The sequence below is a fragment of the Schistocerca cancellata genome, chromosome 2 (assembly GCF_023864275.1).
Source record: "Schistocerca cancellata isolate TAMUIC-IGC-003103 chromosome 2, iqSchCanc2.1, whole genome shotgun sequence".
Lineage (NCBI taxonomy): Eukaryota > Metazoa > Arthropoda > Insecta > Orthoptera > Acrididae > Schistocerca > Schistocerca cancellata.
The window spans coordinates 598747906-598773206 of NC_064627.1; the positions used below are offsets into that span (position 1 = coordinate 598747906).

The 25301-nt window shown below is 43.1% G+C and overlaps 1 protein-coding gene and 1 pseudogene across 1 annotated transcript in view; one reads left to right on the top strand and one right to left on the bottom strand.

Annotated features, from left to right (window-relative positions):
• The window catches only part of LOC126156935 (venom carboxylesterase-6-like), a 67595-nt gene extending 48781 nt beyond the window's left edge, over positions 1-18814 (top strand). The window contains exon 9 of the mRNA XM_049916342.1: positions 18722-18814. Within this exon, the coding sequence (XP_049772299.1) occupies positions 18722-18814 (93 nt within the window). The remainder of the gene's footprint in view (positions 1-18721) is intronic.
• A 1246-nt stretch (positions 18815-20060) lies between these two features.
• LOC126163781 (5S ribosomal RNA) lies at positions 20061-20178 on the bottom strand (annotated as a pseudogene).
• Between the last annotated feature and the right edge of the window lie 5123 nt (positions 20179-25301).

Here is a 25301-nt window from a genome sequence, read left to right on the forward strand (position 1 = left end):
TGAAGAAAATTACTTACTGAAAGATGGGATAGGTTTCTTTATCTCGTCTACAAATTTTCGGGAAGATTTCGCAATTTGTTGAGCATCGTCAATTTGACGCCTTGTTTGAAATATCGTTACCTTACGTCTTCTGTAGCATTGTTTGAAGTTACTCAACCATCCACTGCTTCCCTTTACATAACTGGAAACTATGTGCATAACGTAGTGGGTGACTCATGGACATTCTATCGACCATCCTTGAAACTCGCAGTCATCGGTTTTTGTAACAAGTGAACGTTATTCTCCGTCGAAAATCCGTAGTTTTTCTTATACACTACACTGTCATATCGCTGTGGATTTGTTCGAAATACACTCCTGGAAATGGAAAAAAGAACACATTGACACCGGTGTGTCAGACCCACCATACTTGCTCCGGACACTGCGAGAGGGCTGTACAAGCAATGATCACACGCACGGCACAGCGGACACACCAGGAACCGCGGTGTTGGCCGTCGAATGGCGCTAGCTGCGCAGCATTTGTGCACCGCCGCCGTCAGTGTCAGCCAGTTTGCCGTGGCATACGGAGCTCCATCGCAGTCTTTAACACTGGTAGCATGCCGCGACAGCGTGGACGTGAACCGTATGTGCAGCTGACGGACTTTGAGCGAGGGCGTATAGTGGGCATGCGGGAGGCCGGGTGGACGTACCACCGAATTGCTCAACACGTGGGGCGTGAGGTCTCCACAATACATCGATGTTGTCGCCAGTGGTCGGCGGAAGGTGCACGTGCCCGTCGACCTGGGACCGGACCGCAGCGACGCACGGAGGCACGCCAAGACCGTAGGATCCTACGCAGTGCCGTAGGGGACCGCACCGCCACTTCCCAGCAAATTAGGGACACTGTTGCTCCTGGGGTATCGGCGAGGACCATTCGCAACCGTCTCCATGAAGCTGGGCTACGGTCCCGCACACCGTTAGGCCGTCTTCCGCTCACGCCCCAACATCGTGCAGCTCGCCTCCAGTGGTGTCGCGACAGGCGTGAATGGAGGGACGAATGGAGACGTGTCGTCTTCAGCGATGAGAGTCGCTTCTGCCTTGGTGCCAATGATGGTCGTATGCGTGTTTGGCGCCGTGCAGGTGAGCGCCACAATCAGGACTGCATACGACCGAGGCACACAGGGCCAACACCCGGCATCATGGTGTGGGGAGCGATCTCCTACACTGGCCGTACACCACTGGTGATCGTCGAGGGGACACTGAATAGTGCACGGTACATCCAAACCGTCATCGAACCCATCGTTCTACCATTCCTAGACCGGCAAGGGAACTTGCTGTTCCAACAGGACAATGCACGTCCGCATGTATCCCGTGCCACCCAACGTGCTCTAGAAGGTGTAAGTCAACTACCCTGGCCAGCAAGATCTCCGGATCTGTCCCCCATTGAGCATGTTTGGGACTGGATGAAGCGTCGTCTCACGCGGTCTGCACGTCCAGCACGAACGCTGGTCCAACTATGGCGCCAGGTGGAAATGGCATGGCAAGCCGTTCCACAGGACTACATCCAGCATCTCTACGATCGTCTCCATGGGAGAATAGCAGCCTGCATTGCTGCGAAAGGTGGATATACACTGTACTAGTGCCGACATTGTGCATGCTCTGTTGCCTGTGTCTATGTGCCTGTGGTTCTGTCAGTGTGATCATGTGATGTATCTGACCCCAGGAATGTGTCAATAAAGTTTCCCCTTCCTGGGACAATGAATTCACGGTGTTCTTATTTCCATTTCCAGGAGTGTATATGCACAGTTTTTCTTATGCACTACACGATGTATTGCAACGGAGTTATTAGAAATCTTTTCTTTACGTTTTTTTGTATTATGCTGTGGATGATCTTCCACGCACGTAATTATGTTCAGTACCAGCTGTTGGACAATGATTGTTCTTCAGTACGCTTCACTGGAGCCGGTATTTGTGGCTCCCTACTACTGACCCGTTTCAATATCACTTTCACCTGTTAAGCGCGTATCGTCATTATTGTGCTCCTCATGTACATCGTCCATAAAGTTGATCGTATACTACTCCACACATTCCAATGACTCACGTTTCAGAAACGCTAATATTCCACCTGCCACTTCTTCCTCACTCTGCGAAATTCCTTGTATTCGTTTCTGAGGAAATGTCATTTTCGGCAACTATTGTTGTAGATGTAATACAACGTTTGCTTTGTTTATCATTAACATCGGTCAGCTTTGTATCCGTACCACTAGCATTGCAGCACTTGTGAGTTTCTCGTCGACTAAGCTGTTCAACTATTCTACGTAGCATCATGCTGTGCTCACAGTTCCATACCCACAGTTCCTCCCCTGCTGTCATTAACAGCCAACATTGTGGCTGCATGGTTGACAATAGGTGGGGCTGCGAATTTCGTAAACATCATTGGCCTTTTGAGACCTAGCGCTCATGGGTTCCCTTGCTAGCCCTGACTGCGCTTGGGAATGCTTCGTCACCGACACGCATACGTAACGCAACTGAAATTCTCTTGGCATGTCAAATGGTCTACTACTGACTGAACTAGTTATGTAAGGTTGTCATGAGAAATAAGAACGAACCGAGGAAACAGCTGCTGTACCGATGCTCTCGAGGCAGACTTGTGTTCCGTCATCTGAAACAGTTACTAAGGTAAAGGAATCATTTACAGAGTCTTACCATTCGTACGCCGTGAATATCATCAAATTAGTAAGTGAGGTGACAGCATGAAACTATTTCCCTAGTTATTCTTACGCCAACGTTGGTGCAAATCCTCAAATGGTTCAAATGGCTATGAGCACTACGCGACTTAACTTCTGAGGTCATCAGTCGCCTAGAACTTACAACTAATTAATCCTAACTAACTTAAGGACATCACACACATCCATGCCCGAGGCAGGATTCGAACCTGCGACCGCAGCGGTCGCTCGGTTCCAGACTGTAGCGCCTAGAACCGCACGGCCACTCCGGCCGGCTGCAAATCCTCATGCTTACTCAATATTATCATCTTGACACATAACATTTATTTAATTACATTGAAGAAAAGAATGAGATAGAAATGAAGATCTGCGATCTTCTTTTACTTTAGAAATTATTGGATCCTGCAAATATTTTACACGGAACAATCAGATTAATTTTACATGTTTGACATTGTATTCTCAGCACAATCACACAATGACCCTCTCCATAATATAGATTTGAAAAATGTAAGATGAGTAACGTTTTGATGAATGAAATACGGCTTGCTAAAGACGAAGACCAATCATATAGAACACAAACAGAATGGTGTAGACCCCACACTGGTCGTAACTGTCAGTGCCACTCTGCTGCCCATTTTTTAAGACTGCATAAGAAGCCACACCCTTCCATTATATCTCGCCAGGACGTAAACTGAAGGAATAAATTAATTGCATTTTTGAGTCGGCTTGTAAAAATACGATGTACCACTGTCAGTAGCACTGCATCAATACAAACCCTAAGTTGTTGTTAGTTATCGCTGTCCATAGTTGTCAGTGTAGTCGAGCCTCGTTCTAAAGCACGCCGTAACCATGAATCAGAACACTTCATTCTCCTTCAAAACCGAAATTTCGTGTGTGGCGACTGCGCCCTTGATATTCATTGTACTAAGCCAAACTCGCTTCGAAGACCTCAGGCCGAGAATCAGGTGTATCTGAATGCACCATGCGGTGAATATGCAGTAGTCGATCAATGGGCACAGATATAAAAGCAAAAACATTGCTCGCTAGAAACGCACATCGTAAACAGAATACATGGTAGACGGCAAATTGTAAAGGACACCCTCAAATTTCTCTAAACACCTGCACCCATTTTTCTATCAATTAACTTCTTAATTTCTAGGCTACTTCATGAAAATTTTCTATCGTTGAAGGATACATCTTTATATTACCCTTCTGACCAGGCACCTTCCTTTACCCCAATTAAAAAATTTCCCTCAATTTGTCATAGTTCAAGTAGTAATTTGAACAACTCTCATCTTCTTCCTCAAGTCTCAGATCGGTGCTATTGTTCCAACGCTGTTAAGAGAGATTAGCTTTCTACTCAGTGCGTCCTCGCGTTCCGTCTAGCTCGTCCTCCTACTTCGATTCTGTTCCAGAAACCGAAATGACGGAGTCGTTTTAGTGTTGGCCTCGTGTCTGGACTGATTACAGTTCAAATATCGTTTGCCGTTCCCGTATAAATTTTCCGCTGTTATTCTATGTCGCTTAAGACAAATACTGTGATTGTTCCCCTTACAAGACGAGACCAACATACATCCTCGAAAGTTATCTAAATAAATATCTGAAAATTATCGAAATAGATAAAAATATAGACTGAAGTACTCAGTTTACGATTTTAAGCTCTGAGCTATAATAATAAATGAACTGACGTAATGAATCTTGTACTGTCGTAATGTGAAAGAAAAGCTGCACCGTAGTATTAATTGTCGTAATGAAAAGGGAATCTGATTGCAAGAATTTTGGCTAGTATAAACAACCTGAATAGTTCACTTGGACATTAAACATATGAAACTTCTCCTTTGAGTGTAAAGAATGACTGCTGGTAAAACTACGTTACGTGATTTTCAAACCCCAGAGTGAAACTGAACGTACTGAGACTGTTTTCTCCTTATTTATTGTGATCATCACCAAACTGATACACAATACTTTTAGGGCAACGCAATCTGACTTTCAATAATCCCTACAAGAGAATAGCCCTGGCTAACAATAACCTAAACCCTTCACGAATCACTTATCTCACAAAAATCTTCGTTACTCTAACTACTGCAATAAATCGAGCGCCAATACTGCCTACTAAATAAAAGGTTCTAACTACTGAAGGCACTAACTACTGATATGCATATAGTTGGCAAATGAAAGATTTTGATACAGAACAAACAATGTATTTACCTTAATAGTGTTCAAAATTCGTTGACATGCAGTTCAACAGATTTCCTTTTTCTGACGGACACATGTCCAGGTCGTCCGCTCATATTAACATCTCAGAACTCCGGCATCTCTCTCCCCACATCCACCGCTGCTGGCGGCTCACCTCCAACTGCCCAACGCTACGGTCTGTTCACACACAACCGTCCAACACTACGCTCAGGCGAACAGCTTCCAACAACGTGTCCAACCAGCCACAGACTGCACACAGCGCAGTCAGAGATTTTAACAGAGAGCGCTACATGGCGTTACCAACATCAAAAAACTGAACAGCCTACTTACACATAGAGTAATTAGCTTTCCAAAATTTGATCACAAAAACTGTCTCTGAATGACATAAGTTGGCCCCGATTGAATAAATAAACAGTCATAATATTTCTCCTTACCTCTGTTCTGCGTAAATGTGGATAACACGTTGTAGTACTGCTCTGTCCTGTGCGCCGCTATGCTAAAGCTGCAAATTACTGCATCTACACGGAGACACTCGAGGGGTGCAATAAGTTCCCTCTTCATTGCAAACCGAATTATTTATCGAACATACTTGGCTGAATGATCCATTAAAAATATTTATAAGAGGTTGGTTCGTAAGAAAATGAAATACGCGCATAAATGACAACACCAATTTTTTTGTACACTGTGAAAAAGTGCTCAAGACGGTTTTTAAATTTAATGAAGTTCTTAACATCCAAACAATGCACTTTCCCATCTTCATTATAACATTTACCTGATATTCTATAAGACTTCCTCATTCATAAAAAATTCATTGATGAACTGAAACTTTAAATTTCAAATATAATATTGCCATTGCTTCCTCACTCTAACACAGGTTAGTATTGTCAGCTTCCTCACTCTAACACAGATAATCATAATCTGCTTTACTCTAGCACAGCTAAACTTTGACTTCTGTCTCTACCAAAGCTAAACATTGTCTGCTTCTACTGCGCCCTCGCGCACATCAACCATACTAGAGACCAAAATTATATGTAACACCTATCATCCTGTCCTCTTTTTTTCCTTCAGGCGCTCAGCTACCTCTCCAGAACCAGCTAAGTCTCGTGGGCTACGTGTCGATTTCTCCGATATCTGTCACGTGCAGATTTCCCGCCAATAGCTCCTGCTGACTAGCCGTAAGCAATTTCGTAATTTCACTTAGCTGGAGCTGTCTTCGCCCTTCGCTACCCACTTGCTCTCCCTATTCGAGCGCTGTGGAAACTTGTAGTGGAACTTGCTGTATTGGATCGTTCGGACTTTCCAAGCTTCCAGAAGCAGATAAGACGTCCCTAGCCTTGAGTAGTATCGGAATCAATATCACCTACTAGATATGTGTTTACACGGTGCTTCGTGGGCTGGATTAAGCAGAACGTATAGCAGTTTTTTGTTACAAGGATTTGGTGTAGCCGGCCTTTGTGGCCGCGAGGTTCTAGGCGCTTCAGTCTGGAACCGCGCGACCGCTACTGTCGCAGGTTCAAATCCTACCTCGGACATGGATGTGTGTGATGTCCTTAGGTTAGTTATGTTTAAGTAGTTGTAAGTTCTAGGGGACTGATGACGTCAGATGTTAAGTCCCATAGTGCTCAGAGCCATTTGAACATTTTTTTTTTATTTGGTGTAACATTAATGCCGTTACGTCACAGTCGCGCAAGTACGATTTTCCTCAGTAGCATTTACCCTCAAGTCTCCACTCTCGTAAATGTTGCATCTACTTTTCTAACGGATTTATCCGTAAATTACTCAACCGTTAACCTTTCTTCCTGATTACTACCTTCTCAGTAGGGTATCGTGCAGCAATTGCTGCTTCTCAGTGCAGACTTCCATGGTATGATCGAGTTGTTCCTGCTCTAACACTGGTGAATGTGCTGCAAGCTCCCCACAGATAAATAATATGTATAATAACCTCCCAACAGTAAAAAATTTAAGTATATAATTCACGTTCAGCGTAACCTCCCACAGATAAATTCCGTAACCTTGGAACAATGAAATGTGACTAATCTCCTAATAAAAAAAAATGTGACTCATAGATAACCTTGCAATAATTGACTGTGAATTTGAAAGGTAAATTTTGGACGTCAGCAGTGCTGCGTCATGGCCCTGAAAGATCATACTGAAAAAAATTGAAAATTCTTACCTCAGTGAAGTCACCGGATAACGCATATATATCTGCTCTTATAATAAATTTTTCTGGTACAGCCCAGTGCAATGTTGGCCGATAGATTTGTCATGTATAAAAGGAAACAACTGCTTTTTCTTTACAGTAATAGGGATGACCATGGATTGGAGAAATTAGTAAATTCTTTAAATTGAGATGAATGACTGTCAGAAGTTAATTTTTATAAAAAAGATTACTATTAAGAGATTTTTTAAACATTTACATGGGACTTGATATAAGAATACTACATATGCGCGAGGCTGCCTTTACCTTATATTATATCACTCATGCTCCGCCATCGCTCCCCACGACCGTCCCAGCCAACTTCATACACACGACTGCTAGCTACAACTTACTCCTACTGCTAACAACACTGCTCTCTGGTCTGAGATTCTCTTATGGCTTACACATCGCAGGCAGCGCGTGAGCAATCCATCGAAATTACATCTGCTCGAGTGCGCTAGCAACAAATTCCTTAATCATGGACCTCTAACAGTGCGACTGCGCAGATAACATTTTACGGTATCTAGCTTCTGCTGTGTCTTCAAGGAACTACCCTCAAACAAGAAATTTTGGCATGTTTCTAGTATTATGACGTACTCCGCAATTTTCCTGATACTTTTTTTACGGTTTACAGTTCGATTCACATCTGTGCTTCGTGGAAGGGGTGGACGCGATTGTGAGGAGCATGTCTCGCTACTCCTCATGTCCGGTCTACTACTACGTATTTTCTTTCGTCGGTCCTCTCAGTGCATATCCCGGTGGTCCAGGTAATAAAAATCAATCATTAAAATAGTATAGTTAGCAAATTGTAGTATTTCAGAAACGCTTCTTGATTTCTATGTGAAATTACATTTATAATCAATACCATACCATTGTTTTAGCTACAGTCTGGCAGGACAGTACATATTTCGTCGTATAATACAATGTTCACTTGATAGTAGAGAAGGAACTGAGCTACGCAAGCAGACTTCAGCCTAGCGGCCAGCTTATTTCCTCTCAATTACATGCATAAACACATACAGACATAGACATGTGAGAACTCTAATGGAACGTGCACAAACAATTGCATCCGGAAACTGAGCCTCGCGGGATTAGCCGTGTGGTCTAAGGCGCTGTGTCCGCAGCTTGTGGTCGTGCGGTAGCGTTCTCGCTTCCCGCGCCCGCGTTCCCGGGTTCGATTCCCGGCGGGGTCAGGGATTTTCTCTACCTCGTGATGACTACGTGTTGTGTGATGTCCTTAGGTTAGTTAGGTTTAAGTAGTTGTAAGTTCTAGGGGACTGATGACCATAGATGTTAAGTTCCATAGTGCTCAGAGCCATTTGAACCATCCAAGGCGCTGCAGTCATGGACTGTGGGGCTGGTCCCGGTGGAGGTTCGAGTCCTCCTTCGGGCATGGTTGTGTGTGTTTGTCCTTAGGATAATTTAGGTTAAGTAGTGTGTAAGCTTAGGGACTGATGACCTTAGCAGTTAAGTTCCATAAGATTTCATACACCTTCGAACCGGAAACTGACATACTCAAATTGTTTTTTACGTCTTTGGAAAGATTATACATGAGTTCCTAACAGTACAGCTTGTTATGAGATTTGAATTTCGTATAGGAGTTGGTCGTTGTGTAATATATCCTGTTAGTCAGTTATGTTATGTTCTCAAGATAGACTGTTATTTGTCCTCTGACAGGATATACCCTGAAGAGAAACTGGTACACCTGCCTAATATTGTATATGACCCCTGCGAGCATGCTGAAGTTTAAATAGTACATTGCAAGCCATCCAGGTATGCTTGATAATGTTCATGTCTTTAGAGTTCGGAGGCCAGTGGAAGTGTTTAAACACAGAAGAGTGTCCCTGGAGCAACTCTGCAGCAATTCTGGGCGTGTGGGGTGACACTTGTTGATGGCCCAGCACTGAAATCTGCGGAAATTTACGGAAGGTGGGTGGGTGCACTTCCGTCGCGTTGAACAATTCTCTTCAGTTGTCATTGGTGCCAATCTTTGATGATCATTTTGCGGGTGCAGTGATGTTGGAGGTCTGATGTTTTACCAGGTTGCTGATATTCAAGGTACGCTCGTGAAATGCTCGTACGGGCAAATCCCACTTCATCGCTACCTCAGAGATGCTGTGTTCCATCGTTCATGCGCCAACTGTAACACTCAAATCTTGATAACCTGCCACTGTAGCAGCAGTAACCGATTTAGCAGCTGCGCTTCTTTTCCCCTTTATTGTGATTTCATTCCCCTGCTCCTTATGGGCAGGGGAGGGCTGTCAGCGGCACAATCCGCCGCTCTTCAGCTGAGTGGCATGATAACTAAAACAAGAATGGAATGTTACATACGTAAGGCGATAAAAAAGGGGAACATAAAACAGAGTAATGGGAGAAAATGGAGGTAAAAATACACTGACATGGAGACGTTCATGGGGGACAGTTAAAAGAGTCACCAGAAAGTTAAAAAAAAAACGAAGTTGGCGATTCTTAAAACACTGACAAGACACTGAAAAGGTCAGCCACAGTATTAAAAACACTCCAGAACAACACACGTAAAACCCACGTGGAGCACACACGACGAAGAATAGAGCTGCCAGGTGGTACCTGCCGAGGAAAAGGTCAGAGAGGATGGAAAAGGAGGAGAGAGCAAGGGGCAGCAGGGGAAGCGGCGGGATGGAGAGAGTAGGGTACACTAAGAGGCAGGAGACACGTGGGGCGGGAGATGAAGAGGGTAGACAAGGCAGGAGGGAGTGCAGAGACACTGAAAGGGGGCACAAGAGTGGGAGGGGGAGTAGGAGGGGGAAGCCGCTCAGGAGGGGAGGGGGTAGCTGCGCCAAACGGTTGTTGTCTTATGTACGCGTCGCTGAAGGCAGCGCCATATTCTGCTTGTTTACATATCTCTGTATTTGAAGACGCATGACTGTACCAGTTCCTTTTGCGCTTCAGTGTATTACAGTAGCTGCAACGGGAGTGTAAGAAGTGACTTAGAATACTTTTGTAATAAGATATGGCTGAATAAAATTCCCACTGTAGCTTATTCTGCGCGTATTACTGGTTCTTTTTGTATTGTGTTCAGAAGACAGGCGTGGAATTCGTTGCTGGATAGTGATAAGATGGCTGCTGTGAGATCGAGTAAAACTGGAGTAGCATGCGACGAAATATATCCCACTGCACGGCACGAAATTATCGGGCTTCGAATATAAGGCTAATCAGATTAGAGGCTCTAAAATAAAAGACGGAATTAATTAAGTAATAGCACGTGGGCGGTGTATAGTCATCACATCCCTGAACCTATGCTTCACAAAGGAGAAGTAAGGTTGAAATAGAAACTGCGATGACACAAATACAGGGTGTTACAAAAAGGTACGGCCAAACTTTCAGGAAACATTCCTCACACACAAATAAAGAAAAGATGTTATGTGGACATGTGTCCGGAAAAGCTTAATTCCCATGTTAGAGCTCATTTTAGTTTCGTCAGTATGTACTGTACTTCCTCGATTCACCACCAGTTGGCCCAATTGAAGGAAGGTAATATTGACTTCGGTGCTTGTGTTGACATGCGACTCATTGCTCTACAGTACTAGCATCAAGTACATCAGTACGTAGCATCAACTGGTTAGTGTTCATCAAGAACGTGATTTTGCAGTCAGTGCAATGTTTACAAATTTCGGAGTTGGCAGATGCCCATTTGATGTATGGATTAGCACGGGGCAATAGCCGTAGCGCAGTACGTTTGTATCGAGACAGATTTACAGAACGAAGGTTTCCCGACAGTAAGACGTTCGAAGCAATTGATCGGCGTGTTAGGGAGCAAAGAACATTCCAGCCTATGACTCGCGACTGGGGAAGACCTAGAACGACGAGGACACCTGCAATAGACGAGGCAATTCTTCGTGTAGTTGACGATAACCCTAATGTCAGCGTCAGAGACTTTGCTGCTGTACAAGGAACGACGAGGACACCTGCAATAGACGAGGCAATTCTTCGTGTAGTTGACGATAACCCTAATGTCAGCGTCAGAGACTTTGCTGCTGTACAAGGTAACGTTGACCACGTCACTGTATGGAGAGTGCTACGGGAGAACCAGTTGTTTCCGTACCATGTACAGCGTGTGCAGGCACTATCAGCAGCTGATTGGCCTCCATGGGTACACTTCTGCGAATGGTTCATCCAACAATGTGTCAATCCTCATTTCAGTGCGAATGTTCTCTTTACGGATGAGGCTTCATTCCAACTTGAACAAATTGTAAATTTTCACAATCAACATGTGTGGGCTGACGAGAATCCGCACGCAGTTGTGCAATCACGTCATCAACACAGATTTTCTGTGAACGTTTGGGCAGGCATTGTTGGTGATGTCTTGATTGGGCCCCATGTTCTTCCCCCTACGCTCAATGGAGCACTTTATCATAATTTCATACGGGAAACTCTACCTGTGCTGCTAGAACATGTGCCTTTACAAGTACGACACAACATGTGGTTCATGCACGATGGAGCTCCTGCACATTTCAGTCGAAGTGTTCGTACGCTTCTCAACAACAGATTCGGTGACCGATGGATTGGCAGAGGCCGACCAATTCCATGGCCTCCACGCTCTCCTGACCTCAACCCTCTTGACTTTCATTTATGGGGGCATTTGAAAGCTCTTGTCTACGCAACCCCGGTACCAAATGTAGAGACTCTTCGTGCTCGTATTGTGGACGGCTGTGATACAATACGCTATTCTCCAGGGCTGCATCAGCGCATCAGGGATTCCATGCGACGGAGGGTGGATGCATGAATCCTCGCTAACGGAGGACATTTTGAACATTTCCTGTAACAAAGTGTTTGAAGTCACGCTGGTACGTTCTGTTGCTGTGTGTTTCCATTCCATGGTTAATGTAATTTGAAGAGAAGTAATAAAATGAGCTCTAAGATGGAAAGTAAGCGTTTCCGGACACATATCCACGTAACATATTTTCTTTCTTTGTGTGTGAGGAATGTTTGGCCGTACCTTGTTGTAACACCCTGTATATGAAATAAATATAAGCTACCAGTGCGCCAAAAATTACGGTAATTAGTAGAAATTAACTTAAGAGCAACAAGATGAGCGTCTTACTTTTAAGACAGGAAAAGATACAATGGTGAGCCTTTCTTTTTTTTATAAAAAAAGAATAATTAAATTGTCGGAAAGATATATAAGTGATGCCCTCACGAGGGAATCTATAAAAATATGTTATGTGGTAGTTGTTGCAGTGATCCTATAACAAATAATTGAGTTAATATAAGAATTTCTCTATTTGTACTCCACATCTCAAAGTACCGTGTTTGGCGGAGGATATATGGTATACTACACCTTAGTCTTCCCTTACCAGTTTCGTGTTTTATTCATCAATAGTATACCGGAAGGAGTGTTTTCGGCACTTTTCTGCACCTACTCGATTCGTTCCCTCGGGGTCTCGTGGTAACGATACGAGTTCTCTGTTGGAGTAGGTAATACGTTTCCTGTGCTGAAACGTGGGACATCAAAAGTTCGCGGGGAAACTTCTCAGCGATGCCCAAAGGACTTTTTCTGGCGTTTTTGGAGTCTGTCAAGAATTACCAGCATTAAAAATAATAACTCATGACAAAACTCACGATTAATCTTTGAATCTTCCCATTCCTTCCGTTAACACAACTTTGTGTCACAGGCTTACGTACAGTAGTGAAGAGTCAGCCGTACAATTCCGTTTGAGAGAAAAATTTAAAAAACAAAACAAAACAGTTTTATTTGTGTGCGATTCACATAAACAAACTATGCAACTGCCTCTCATCATAGGTCCAATTATAGACCGCTATTCATATTTACCTACCCTTTAAACTAAACACCGTCCGAAAACGCCCCGGAAGGCCCAACAGCACACCGCTCACCCGGCCGTTGTCAGTTTTCGCGACCGCGGCCACTAATTCCTCAGTCAAGGGCTGAGTGCACCAAAGTTGCCAACAGCGCTCGTCAGACCGGCCGGTCACCCATCCAATTGCCAGCCAAATTCAACAGCGCTTAACCTCGATGATCTGACGGGAACCGTTATTGCCATTGCTCCAAAGCCTTAGCCACACTTACCTACAGAGTATATAATATGATTAAAAGTACGACAGGTACTGCAAAAATACAAACACCAGCACACCGAGCATGTCTCCACGTATTAAGCACACCTCATGCACGTTCAGTGTGAGTATTTAAAACGGTATTCTGGCTCTTGCCGCACAAGTCATGGTTCCGTACAAATCACATCACTCACGCTTTAATTATTGTGGTGTTCTTTGTGAGACTCACGAAAATTGGTACTGTGAATTTAAGGCCTACTTCTTTACAAATCTGACCTCATCACATAGTCACCGGCAGTTTGTGCGCAAGTGAAATAAAGCCCGCCATTCTGAAAAACTCAGTGCTGTTTCCTGTACAAATTGACATTGAGCCCATTGGATAAAATCCACCAGACTGCCGGCCATGGTTAATTTACTGGAAAAAGTTGTGTGTTTCTTGCATATCATCCAACTTCTCTGCTGACATTTTCATCTGGGATATTCATCTTACGTAAAAAATAATGTTGGTGTATTTGTCGTGCCGCCCTTCTATATCTACATCTACATGTACATGGATAAACTGAAAATCGCATTTAAGCCCCTCGCGGACGATTCATCGGTCGTATAGCACGCGGAAAAAACGAACACGTATATCTTTCCATGCGAGTTGTGGTTTCCCTTATTTTATTATGGTGATCGTTTGTCCGTACGTAGATTGACGTCTGCAAAATATTATCGCATTCGGAGGACAAAATTGGTGATTGAAATTTCGTGAGAAGATTCCCCCGAAACGAACAACACCTTTGTTTTACTGAAGTCCACCCCAAATCCTGTATCATATCAGAGATACTGTTTCCCCTATTTCGCGATAATACAAAACGTGCAGCCCTTCTTTGAACTTTTTAAATGTATTCTGTGAATCCTATCTGCTAAGGATCCCACACCGCGCAGCAGTAGCCCGTGGTGAATTTCAACTAAAGCGCAGAATGAACTCACATGTAGAAAATTCACTGAACTGCAATCTACGAATGACAGTTTTGTAGATAATTTATATGTAGTTGTTGTTGTTGTGGTCTTCAATCCGAAGACTGGCATGATGCAGCTCTCCTTCCTACTCTAACCTGTGTGAGCCTCTTCATCTCCGGATAACTGTTGCAACCTACATCCTTCTGTATCTGCTTAGTGTATTCATCTCTTGGTCTCCCTCTACAATTTTTACCCCCCACACTTCCCTCTAATAGTACATGGGTGATCCCTTGATGTCTCAGAGTGCGTCCTGTCAACCGATCCCTTCTATTGGTCAAGTTGTGCCACAAACTTCTTGTCTCCCCATTTCTGTTCACTACCTCCTTATTAGTTTCGTACTCTATCTATATAATCTTCAACATATTTCTGTAATATAAAATTTCGAAAGCTTCTATTCTCTTTTGGTCTAATCTCTTTATGGTCCATGTTTTACTTCCATATGTAGCTACACTCCAGCTCAGAAAAAATCTATATTTGATGTTAACAAATTTCTCTTCTCAAGAAATGCTTTTTTGCGATTGCCAGCTTACATTTTATATCCTCTCTACTTCGACCATCATATGTTAATTTGCTGCCCAAATAGCAAAACTCATCTACTGCTTTAAGTAGTAGTAGCAGTTCTACTTTAAGTAGTAGTTTTTATAGAGAGATTTTATACCAACGTCCTCGTTTGATGAGTGCTGCAACTAGATCACGTTGGGAACCACTAGTTATATTCATTATAAGCTGATAAATACTGATTAGCCAAACCATTATGACCACTTTCTTAGTTGCCTGTTGCTTCATATTTGAAATCTGCATGGCATGGATCCTACAATTCCTTAGTAGGTTTCCGGAAGTATGGAGCATTAGATGTCTGATCACAGATCGCACAACTTCCGTAAGTTATAAGCTGTTGATTTTTCGGTACGATGGAGACGCTCGACAACGTCCCAGATTTATTCAATCGGATTCCGTTAAGCCGAGCTTTGGGGACAATGATTTGAATGTGAGTTCGATATCATGCTCTTCCATCCACTGTAGCAGCTAAAGCAGGATTTACGCCTTTTAACATGGGCAACTGTTCTTCTGGTAGATGCCACCCCCTTTGGGGAAGATATCAAGCATGAAGGTATGCAGGTGGTCCGTAATAACGTTCACGAAATTCACAAAGCTGCCTTTGTGTCTTCGAATACAACCACAGATCTCATGGAAGCCTAGTAGTCTCCGCTACGGCATAATACTACCTGCCTCGTACGAGAGCATGCTCCTAACAGCCGTTCGGTGGGTGATCGCGAATTCCGACGGGACCAACGACGTGATATAACAAGGGACCTGATCGATCCAGCCAGGTGACATATTCCCTTTAATCCACAGTCAAATTTCGATGATAACGCTCCCACTACAGTAGTTGTGGTTTCAACAAGGGAATCCATTGGGTTCGTGTGCTGTAGGACCCCATGTTCAAGAATTCGCGCTGAGCGGAGCACTCCGAAATACCTGAGGGTGCATCAGCGTTGTATGCTGCCACCAGATCTATCCGAGATAGCCGCGTGTCTTGTGCACATGGCGGAAATACCTGTGACCACCAGATCCTGTGATGTGGCGTTGACACCCACCACACTGTGAGCTATACGGGTTCCAATGCGCTTAAAAACTTTCCGTGGATTCTCGCTACTGTAGGAAGTGAACAGCACTCTGTCATAATATATTGCCTTTTAACAGAGTCGCTTATGCGAGTGGATTTTCCCAACTGTGTCTTAACGTCCCTAGTTTACGTGAACATGCCCAAGAGCACAGGCACTGGTTGTCAGTTAAGCCCTAAGACGCACGTAGTGTTAAACACAGACGACGCTTGTAAGTTAAATGCTCCAACCTATTACTAGATGAAATGGCCACACCGGCCTAACAGCCTATATGAAACACTGGTGCACACAGTGACGTGTAAAGATGGTATTTCACATCACGAACTGTGAAAGCAGCCAGTTTCTGTTTTTCTAATCGAACCTTTACGCTCTGTTACACGTGGAAATAGAAGCGAGAAACAAGAGATCGATACATACATACAATGTACAAAGGAAACCACTAAACACAGTCCAGAGGTACATACAGACACGTTTTAATAGGTATTTTTAACGTAAAGGCTGAAGTGCATATAAGCCTTTTCCCTCACATTGTAATAACTGTGAAGCTTAATACCGCGAATTAAAATTAACGCCATTTTCCCCAAACAAGGACGCCAATTGTAATAATTATGAGGTGTGTGACACATCCACGCACAGGGAAGCCAAGCGCAATGTCCTTGAGGGTACAATTGATGTTAAGTGTAATAGTTTTGGCACTCAATGTGTGTTCAATCTCTATGAACAGTTTCATGACATATCAATTGTAACCCTCAGATAACATTCCCTGGGTTGCTGAATGCAACATTTTCCACCAAAAGGATCTGCCAGGTGCAATGAACACAGTGGATTCCTGAATACAGAATGTGCACCCACATTTCCTGACAGAGTTGTCCTTCCCTCTCGTCTTCTAAAACGACTCGTAGACCGCCTTTCAAATGGTTTCTTCTTTGCTAGCCACGGTTCACTAACACGCATTCAGCAAACAGTGCATAAGAGTGGAAAAAGGAATGTTACTTTAATGAGAATTGCGAGATATTAGGACGCCAACTAATTTTGTTTTATCTACCAATTGCAAATTTAGAAAAACTACGAGGAGCTTTCAATAAGTAATGCAACACATTTTTCTTCTCGGCCAATTTCGGTTGAAAAAAATGCGGAATTTGTCGAGGGACGTCGTGTAATATTCCCGCTTCAGCCTCTAAAGTTTCATGAAGTTTCGGTTGGTGGTGGCGCTATATGTAGCATTAAAAATTGTGACCATAAAGGAGGTGCGTTTCAAGCAGAGAGCTGTCATTGAGTTTCTTTCGCCGGAAATCCAGAGCATCGCAGATATTCATAAGCGCTTCCAGAATGTCTACGGAGACATGGCAGTGAACAAAAGCACGGGGAGTAGTTGGGCGAGGCGCCTCTCATCATCATAAGAAGGTCACGCAAACCTGCCCGGTCTTCCGCGTACCTACCCGCCGCACACAGCTGTAACGCGTGCTATGTTGGAACGTGCGGACACTCTCATTCGAAGTGGTCGATGGATCAAAGTCAGACACCGCGCTTCACAACTGAACGCCTCTGGTGGTAGTGCTGACACAATCGTCCACCAGCTGGAGTACTTGAGGGCGTATGCCCACTGGTGCCTCGCCGCCTAACGGAAGAACATAAAGGGCAACGAAGGACTGTCTGTGTGGTACTGTTTGTGCATTGCGAGGCTGTTCGTGACAATTTTTTGTCAAACATCATCATGGGCGATGAAACATGGGTTCATCATTGGAACGTGAAACAAAACAGAAATCCATGGATGGACGCCACACCACTTCTCCTCCGAAGAAAAAGTTCAAAGCCGCATCCTCAGCTGGCGACTGCCTTCTGGGACTCTGAAGGAGTCATTCTGTTTAATATCCTCCTCCAAGGTGTAACTATCAACTCTGAAGTATATTTTTCTACCTTCTAAAGATTGAAGGAGCGACTTGAGTATGTCGCCACAAAAATGAACTCCTTTTCTGTATGACCACTCAAGACCTGACACAAGACTGCGCACCCTAGATGGCGTACCAAAACTTCATTGGACTGTTCAACTCATGCACCCCATATTCTGGCTGTTCCATCTTCCGACTTCCGTCTGTTTGGCTCAATAAAGGACGCACTCCACGGGAAGCAGTACGTGACTGATAGCGATGTTACTGATGCAGCAAAACATTGGCTCCGATGTCGACGAGCAGTGAGATACCGTACGGGCATACGGGCCTTCACAATCAGGTGGCGTAAGGCCGTCGCATTGAATGGGATTATATTGAGAAATAGAATTTTGTAGCGAAAAGATATGATGTACTGAAAATCTAGAAAGAAAAGACAACTTGTGTGGCCTAGCGGTTCTAGGCGCTTCAGTCCGGAACCGCGCTGCTGCTACGGTCGCTGGTTCGAGTCCTGCCTGGGGCATGGATGTGTGTGATGTCCTTAGGTTAGTTAGGTTTAAGTAGTTCTAAGTCTAGGGGACTGATGACCTCAGATGTTAAGTCCTAGAGTGCTTAGAGCCATTTGAACCATTTTTTGAAAAGACTACTTGCTTTCATAATAAAATGTGCTTCATGACATACTGAACGCCCCGTCGTACAGATATAATAAATGATCTTCACTCTCTCTTCTTCATTCACAATTGTGTGTTTTGTTGTCTGATTGACGTAAAATAGTGCGGGTTTTCGTCCATCAACAATTGATTTCTGTTTAATTTAATGCTAGAGGAACTTTAATTATAAGAAAGGAAGACGTATAATTAATAAGTTAACGTACATTGTAAAAATAATCTGTAGTTGTACTTCCGTATTTAATAAATGAAGACTTGACCACAATACCTGTTCCATATCTTGAAAATTACTGTGATCTATATTTCAGTGAAAGAATTGTTTTTGATTACTCTGTTGATACAACAACATTATTGTGCACATACTCATAATTACTTTATTTCTTAATATCTTCAGGAGCAGCTCACGCTGACGATATACATTATATGTTTGCCTCAGCAACGTCTCTGGATCCTGACACAGATGGAGGTATTATTAGGGCTCAGATGATAGATACGTGGAGCAACTTCGCAAAATATGAGTAAGTAACTATCTACGTAATTGCCGTAGCCACTTTTTGAAGTGTCGATTACATTTAAAAATAATAGCTGAAGTGATTCTACATCCATTAAAAGAATGCTGTTGTTGTATAGTTTCCTCGCCGTGAAAAGTATTTCAAGAATTGCTTTATAACCTGACCAAAATGAGGAATATCATTTGAAGTTACCATTTACCACGTAATATATCAACTGAAAAGCACAGAAATATCAGACTATCCAGTCCATCTCATAATCAAACTATGAGGCAAAACGCCTGCGAACAACTGTTTGACAGACCTCATTCACGTAAACCAATTCATGCTGAACCTCCTCTTGCTACTGTTAATGTGTTTAAACTGTATGCTCGACATTTCACCAACTAACGGATGCTGAAACTCATTTTCTCACAATAAAATGAGATAAATTAGCGCAAGGAAGAGTTTGGAATCCAAAACAGTTTGAAACATTCTGGGGATCGAAAAACCTAAAGCAAAATTGGTACTCTACGAGATAAACAAAACAAATTAAAAGTATCTCAGTTCATTTAGAGAGACGTGCTTTAGACAATAGTGGTGGATAAGGACGTGGTGGACAATTTATATGAATGCATCGTCATTTTGTAAGTTCCAGCCTCCTATTTGGAATGATTCCTATGACAGTGAGTGAACGCTGTTACATTAAATACTTTCATACAATTTTTCAGATACACTTAGTTCCAGCATTGAAACATATTACACGAGCTCACTACTCATTACTGAATTTCTACCATGCTTTCCTGGTCTTGTCATTGCGTGAATGCATTTTATGACGGGAAGGTAGACTAACCCTACAACATTACATTTCTGTTGGTCGGTAGTACAGGTATTGTGCTCGGCAAACACATGAATTCTCTTCTCGGAATTCACCTCTTTTGCAATATGCTAGTTAGTAAGAGGTCAGCCACAAATACTTGTTGATGGATGTAATGTCAAACTGGTGTCATTAACACCGTACTATGCATAAAAACTAAACTCCGCCTGAACAGGCCACTAAGACCCAACGGTACCAACCGGCCGCGATGTCATCCTCAGCCCGAAGGTATCACTGGATGTGGATATGGAGGGGCATGTCGTCAGCGTATCGCTCTCTCGGCCGTATGTCAGTTGTCGAGACCGGAGCCACTACTTCTCAACAAGTAGCTCCTCAGCTTACCTCACAAGGGCAGAGTGCAGCCCGCTTGCCAACAGCGCTCGGCAGACCGGATGGTCACCCATCCAAGTGCTAGCCCAGTCCGACAGCGCTTAACTTCGGTGATCTGACGAAAACCGGTGTTACCACTACTGAAAGGCCGTTGGCCCGTAGTTAGCATACCCATATCAAATTCAGTTTGCCCACTAGTGCACCGCCTCGCATTGTGCGTACCTTTCTAGCTGACACCATTTACATGGCGCGCACATCATGGTCACTGTCTCAGGGAGGGGCTATAAAAAGCGTGTGTATATAGTAGTACCGTGTTAGTGTTGTTACCGGTTCAGTTGTTGCGTAACAAAGTGTACTCCTCTTGAATGGTATCAAGTAGGTCACTGAGGTTATTGTCCTAATCTGTTGTTGTGGTCTTCAGTCCAGAGATTGGTTTGATGCAGCTCTCCATGTTACTCTCTCCTGTGCAAACTTCTTCATCTCCCAGTACCTACTGCAACCAACACCCTTCTGAATCTGTTTAGTGTATTCATCTCTTGTCTCCCTCTACGATTTGTACCCTCCACGCTGCCCTCCAATACTAAATTGGTGATCCCTTGAGGCCTCAGAACATGTCCTACGAACCGATCCCTTCTTCTAGTCAAGTTGTGCCAAAAATTTCACTTCTCTCCAATTCTGTTCAATACATCCTCATTAGTTATGTGATCAACCCATCTAATCTCCAACATTCTTCTGTAGCACCACATTTCGAAAACTTCTATTCTCTTCTTGTCCAAACTATTTATCGTCCACGTTTCACTTCCATACATGACCACACTCCATACAAATACTTTCAGAAACGACTTCCTGACACTTAAATCTATACTCGATGTTAACAAATTTCTCTTCTTCAGAAACGCTTTCCTTGTCATTGCCTGTCAATATTTTATATTTTCTCGACTTCTACCATCATCGGTTATTTTGCTCCCCAAATAGCAAAACTCATCACTCTCATTTCCTAATCTAATTCCCGCAGCATCACACGATTTAAATCGACTGCACTCCAGCTGGCCGGAGTGGCCGTGCGGTTTGAAGGCGCTACAGTCTGGAACCGAGCAACTGCTACGGTGGCAGGTTCGTATCCTGCCTCGGGCATGGATGTGTGTGATGTCCTTAGGTTAGTTAGGTTTAATTAGTTCTAAGTTCTAGGCGACTGATGACCTCAGAAGTTAAGTCGCATAGTGCTCAGAGCCATTTGAACCATTTTTAACTACACTCCATTATCCTCGTTTTGCTATTGTTGATGTTCATCTTATAGCATCCTTTCAAGACACTGTTCATTCCATTCAACTGCTCTTACAGGTCCTTTGCTGTCTCTTACAGAATTACAATGTCATCGGCGAACCTCAAACTTTTTACTTCTTCTCCGTGGATTTTAATTCCTACTCCGAATTCTTCTTTTGTTACCTTTACTGCTTGCACAATATACAGATTGAACAACATTGGCGACAGGCTACAACCCTGTCTCACTCCCTTCCCAACCACTGCTTCTCTTTCATGCCCCTATACTCTTATAACTGCCACCTGGTTTCTGTGGAAATTGTAAATAGCCTTTCGCTTGCTGTATTTTACCCCTGCCACCTTCAGAATTTGAAAGAGAGTATTCCAGTCAAAATAGTCAAAAGCTCTCTCTGAGTCTACAAATGCTAGAAACGTAGGTTTGCCTTTCCTTAATCTATCTTCTAAGATAAGTCGTAGGGTCAGTATGCCTCACGTGTTCCAACATTTCTACGGAATCCAAACTGATCTTTCCCGAGGTCGGCTTCTACAATCTTTTCCTTTCTTCTGTAAAGAATTCGTGTTAGTGTTTTGCAGCCGTGGCTTATTAAACTGATAGTTTGATAATTTTCACATCTGTCAACACGTCCTTCCTTTGGGATTGGAATCATTATATTCTTCTTTAAGTCTGAGGGTATTTCGCCTTTCTTATACTTCTTGCTCACCATATGGTAGAGTTTTGTTAGGCCTGGCTCTCCCAAGGCTGTCAGTAGTTCTAATGGAGTGTTGTCTACTCCTGGGGTCTCGTTTCGACTTAGTTCCTTCAGTGCTCTCTCAAACTCTTCACGCAGTATCATATCTCCTATTTCATGTTCATCTACATTCCATTCCATTTTCATAATATTATCTTCAAGAACATAGCCCTTGTATAGACCCTCTATATACTCCTTCCACCTTTCTGCTTTCCCTTCTTTGCTTAGAATTGGGTTTCCATCTGAACTCTTGATATTCTTGCAAGTGGTTCTCTTTTCTCCAAAGGTCTCTTTAATTTTCCTGTAGGCAGTATCTATCTTACCCCTAGTGATATGCGCCTCTACATCCTTACATTTGTCCTCTAGCCATCCCTGCTTAGCCATTTTGCATTTCCTGTCGAAATCATATTTGAGACGTTTGTACTCCTTTTTGCCTGCTTCATTTACTGCAATTTTCTATTTTCTCCTATCATCAATTAAATTCAATATTTCTTTTTATTCAAGAATTTCTATTAGCCCTCGTCTTTTTACCTACATGATCCTCTAATGCCTTCACTATTTCATCTCTCAAAGTTACCCATTATTTTTTATTGTATTTCTTTCCCCTATTCTTGTCAATTCCTCCATAATGCTCTACCTGAAACTCTCTACAACCTCTGGTACTTCCAGTTTTTCTAGGTCCCATCTCCTTAAATTCTCACCTTTTTGCAGTTTCTTCAGTTTTAATCTACCGTTCATAACCAATAGATTGTGGTCAGAGTCCACATCAGCCCCTGGAAATGTGTTACAATTTAAAACCTGGTTCCTGAATCTCTGTCTTACCATTATATAATCTGTCTGAGACCTTCCACGAGCCGCTGCGGAGAGGTCTTTAATTCAAGACAATGACGCACAATATGGCGACCAGAAATTTTACGCCACTGACTCTTCTTATTGTGTCTGCCTCAGTATTCGCTCCTGCTACTCTCGAGCAGAGGGTCACTACAGATGAATATGAGAGAGGCGTCAAATATTCAGGCATGTACAGTCGTGGACAAAACGAGCGAGACCCCTCGCCTTTTCGTTAGGCTGATCTGCACAGGTTTGAAGTCTGCTATGGTGCATAAGAGGCAAGGTTACGAAGTGCTACCAACATACTATGCACCGGCAAGAAATTGAAAAACTATCCGAACTTTGTCAGACTGTTTTCAATCATGTGTAAGACTATATTAACGCTGCTTAGTGTGTTACACACAAATGTAAATATAAGATATAAATGAAAGAAGAAATGCTAATTAGTATGAACTGTACTAATAAAAATGAATTTCAGCTTATCGAGTTATCATCACTTTTAGCAACACAAAGTACCCCAGATCGTTACGAATTAGCAAATACTATGCGCATTCGGCCGTGAAACGGTCTGTGTCAACGTTCAGACCAGTCATACTGGATTACCGTTGCTGACCAACCATGAAAGTGTGCAAACTTAGCAATGCGTGAAGATTCAAAACGAAATGCAGTTAAAAATCATTCAGTGCCACACTTAAGTCAATTCAATCATTGACAGAAGCGGAAAAAGTAGGCGATAAAAAGTATGAAATTCTATAATAGTTTCATATTGACATCCACAGGGCACCGGTACAGAGTAAAGGTAGCAATATGACGTAATGGGGGCGCGAGAATTTCTTAAATTTGCTTTACTGGTAGTCTATCTGCCTTCATTGAGATTTGAACCGAAAACAAACCAGACCTCCCTTGCAGTAGCAAACACCTTTCGCTACGCTAGCAGACAACCCTGGCAAACAGCCCTCTTCTGTTACCCCACACATGAATAAGCCGGCAATTTCGCAATGAAAATTGCAAATGTGTCTGCAGTTCCTGTTGCATCGCGCTTTCTGGACTCAAAAACGTGAATTTTATACCTTTATGTCACCGGTTATGTGACAATCACTCGGGATGTTTATCGAAATAAGAAAATACTGTTATTAGCGAGTAAATTTAGTAGGATAATTCTGCGCTACTCCAGGAAATAAACGGCGACATAGCTGCCAAACGTATTCTACAATGTTTCAAATTCTCAATTAGATTCGCCACAGCCAGGAAACGTTCATTAGCCGAAGTGTTTCTGAAGCTAGCTAGCAATGGTAATGCACACACTAAAACGCCGTGGCATGAACACCGGGATCCGAATTACCACGTGTATAGGCAAATGGATTTTATTTGCATTCTTGTAAACGTGGTTGGATAGAAAGCGTAGCTACGATTAATATGCTGATGTATCGACTGCAACAAGAACATTTAGAATAAAGAGAACGGGGAAATATTTATGCGGCCCTCATCTTCAGTAAGTGTCGTAGGTACCTCACTCTTTTACACCACCAAGGGACCGTATACCGCAGGAAATGCGATACATTTCCGCTTATTATGTCTACCCGTACTCGAGGTAAAAGGGTTTTAAGGTTTGGGTAGATAGATAGACGGTCAAGAAAGTGAGACCAGTAGCGTTCCATTTTTACCGATGTAGGTAACGAAATCCTAACAACGAAAATACCTACGACAGTTACTGAAGATGAGGGCCGCATAAATATTTCCCCGTTCTCTTTATTCGAAATGTTCTAGTTACAGTCGATACATCGGCATATTAATCGTAGCTACGCTTCCGATCCAAATCACGTTTACAGGAATGCAAATAAAATCCATTTGCCTATACACGTGGTAATTCGGATCCCAGTATTCATACCACGGTGTTGTAGTGTGTGCATTACCATTGCCAGCTAGCTTCAGAAACACTTTGGCTAATGAACGTTTTCTGGCTGTGGCAAATCTAATGGAGAATTCGAAACATTGTAGAATACGTTTGGCAGCTATGTCGTCGTTTATTTCCTGGGGTAGCGCAGAATTATCCTACTAAATTTACTCGCTAATTACAGTATTTTGTGATTTCGATAAACATCCCGAGTGATTGTCACATAACCGGTGACATAAAGGTATAAAATTCATATTTTTGGGTCCAGAAAGCTCGATGCAACAGAAACTGCAGACAATTTTGCCATTTTCATTGCGAAATTGCCGGCTTATTCATGTCTGGGGTAACAGTAGAGAGCTGTTTGTCAGGGTTGTCTGCTAGCGTAGCGGAAGGTGTTTGCTACTGCAAGGGAGGTCTGGTTTGTTTTCGGTTCAAATCTCAATGGAGGCCGATAGACTACCAGTAAAGCAATTTTAAGAAATTCTCGCGCCCCCATTACGTCATATTGCTTCCTTTACTCTGTACCGGTGCCCTGTGGATGTCAA